This window comes from Gavialis gangeticus, unplaced genomic scaffold (assembly GCF_001723915.1).
Source record: "Gavialis gangeticus isolate Ggan-Ray unplaced genomic scaffold, GavGan_comp1, whole genome shotgun sequence".
NCBI classification, from domain to species: domain Eukaryota; kingdom Metazoa; phylum Chordata; order Crocodylia; family Gavialidae; genus Gavialis; species Gavialis gangeticus.
Genome location: NW_017729004.1, coordinates 29,966,323 through 29,968,338, shown reverse-complemented (window position 1 = coordinate 29,968,338; position 2,016 = coordinate 29,966,323). Strand labels below are relative to the sequence as shown.

General features: G+C 40.4%; 1 protein-coding gene across 1 annotated transcript in view; it reads left to right on the top strand.

Moving 5' to 3' along the window:
* The first annotated feature begins 1,683 nt into the window (after positions 1-1,683).
* GJD4 (gap junction protein delta 4) overlaps positions 1,684-2,016 on the top strand; it is an 11,270-nt gene continuing 10,937 nt past the window's right edge. Inside the window, exon 1 of the mRNA XM_019508531.1 lies at positions 1,684-1,806. Coding sequence (XP_019364076.1) covers positions 1,743-1,806 — 64 coding nt within the window. The 5' untranslated portion in view covers positions 1,684-1,742. The remainder of the gene's footprint in view (positions 1,807-2,016) is intronic.

Sequence of the window (2,016 nt, the reverse complement as noted above, 5' to 3'; positions counted from 1 at the left end):
TAAAACCTATAGACGATCAAGCTGGAGAGGATAAATCATAGTTAGTTTTTTGAAAGCTCAACATCAACATTTTATTTTTTCCAAGAGTCATCACTATACACTCTTATTTTAGTGCTTTCCTGGTCTCAGACAGACGAACCAACATTGCTTGGTGCAGTTTTGCCCAAAGTGTTTAGTAGTCCCAATTAGGCCTCACTGAAATCAAGGTGCTGGTGGAAAAGTGTTTCTTTGAACAGTTAGGTACTCTGGGAATTTAAGAAAGAAGTGTTTTTTATCCAGTTTTTAGTGGACAAATCCAGTCACAAGCCCCAGCCCAAGCACAATTAGCACTAATTGATGGTCTTGTTGGTAATCTCAACGAAGTGCAAGGTCTTGCTAGAGTGAATGGGCCAATCTCTGTTTGAAGCAATGGTCCCAAGATAGAAGCTCATTATCAGCACTTCTACCTGTTCTGGAGATAAATCTTTAGGTTATAGAGCTGTCAAGATATTACTTTCAGCTGGTACCACCATCTCAAATACATATAACAATTGCTTAGGCTGGGTGAATTTCCTTTACAACAACAGCATTCAGTGTGTATTACAGCACAGAGTAGAGGGGGAAAAAAGAGAGTTGACCAGGACCACAATTCCCCAGCACATCATGGGAGTGGGGGCAGAGCGTATGGATCCTGACTCTGCAGCAGTAACAATAAAATGTCCTGGTGATTCAGTCATGAGTTTCTATGTGTGTATCTGGGTTTGTTTATGAGTAATGAACAGTACCCCCCATTACTCAGGACAGATTGTAAAATTACAGGCTAGCCCTTAACACTGTCACAGTTTACTACTTAAATAAAAATTGGAAGCATCTCTACAAGTATCTGCTTAGATCTTAAATTCTAGAGGCAAATCTCTACTAGGTTCTTCCTAGTGACGATTAAGGTACAGAACAGTTTGGCTGGGGAGAACTGATACCAATGGAAAATAAATTACTTTAATAGCATCTTGAATCATCTTTTCTCAGCTGTCACCATTTTCATCCTCAATATGCCTGCAGGGGAGACTTTGCCCTCTTGTCAGGCTTAAGGCAAGTGAATTTTCGGTGCAACTGTGATTGACAAGACCACAATGGCTTGTCAGGGAGGCTGTGTTTTTTAATAAAATGACTTCAGGAAGATTGTAATGGGATAGCTTCCTAGTCAAGAGCTGTGAAACTGAAAATTCTGTCCAAAGACGAGAGACATCAGTCCTTCTGTATCCCCTTTCCTTGTATTATCTATTTGTATTCCCCTTGGGGAAAACAGAGAGGCTTCTATTATTTCCTGTACTGATCTCTCTCTCTCTCTCTCTCTCTCTCTCTCTCTCTCTGTGTCTTTTGCCACTGAAACATCCCAGCAATGCCAGGAGGCTGGTATGCCCTGGGATGTAAGAATAGTGCACAATGGCAGAGATTACTTGTTGTCCTTTGTCTACTGGCAGTTGTCCGGAGAGGGGGCCCATAGAGGTAAGTACAGCAAAATGATCTGTGAAGCTAGCACTTTTTTGTTAAGCCAACTGTATTTTCTAAGAAAGACTTGCAAGAGTCAGCACCCCCTTTCATTCCTTCATGAAAATAACCCTTCATCAATAATGCTTCTAGTGAATGGGTTTCCCATTGCCCCATTTTTATTATTTTCTTCTTCTCTAGGTTTAGTTTGCTTAGAAATGGCAGATTTCCTTCTGAAACTTCAGAAGCTGGAAGTGTAGTGAACCACTTCAGAAATGGAGCACTGGGATTCACTGGGGTTTTTGATTATCACTCTCAACTACAATGTGACCATTGTTGGTAAGTATCTTTAAAAGATGTATTTTTTTTTTTTGCAGAGTTATATGCAAGACTCGTTGCAGTTTCTTCCCTGGTAACCGACTTTCCTTTCTAGCCACCCATCTGACTGGACTCATCGCAGAGGAGAGGCAATTGCTTTGCTACAGAATACATTGGTAGTTAATATATTTGTGATTTTTAGTAGATACCTCCTATGAATATTTTTCTGAA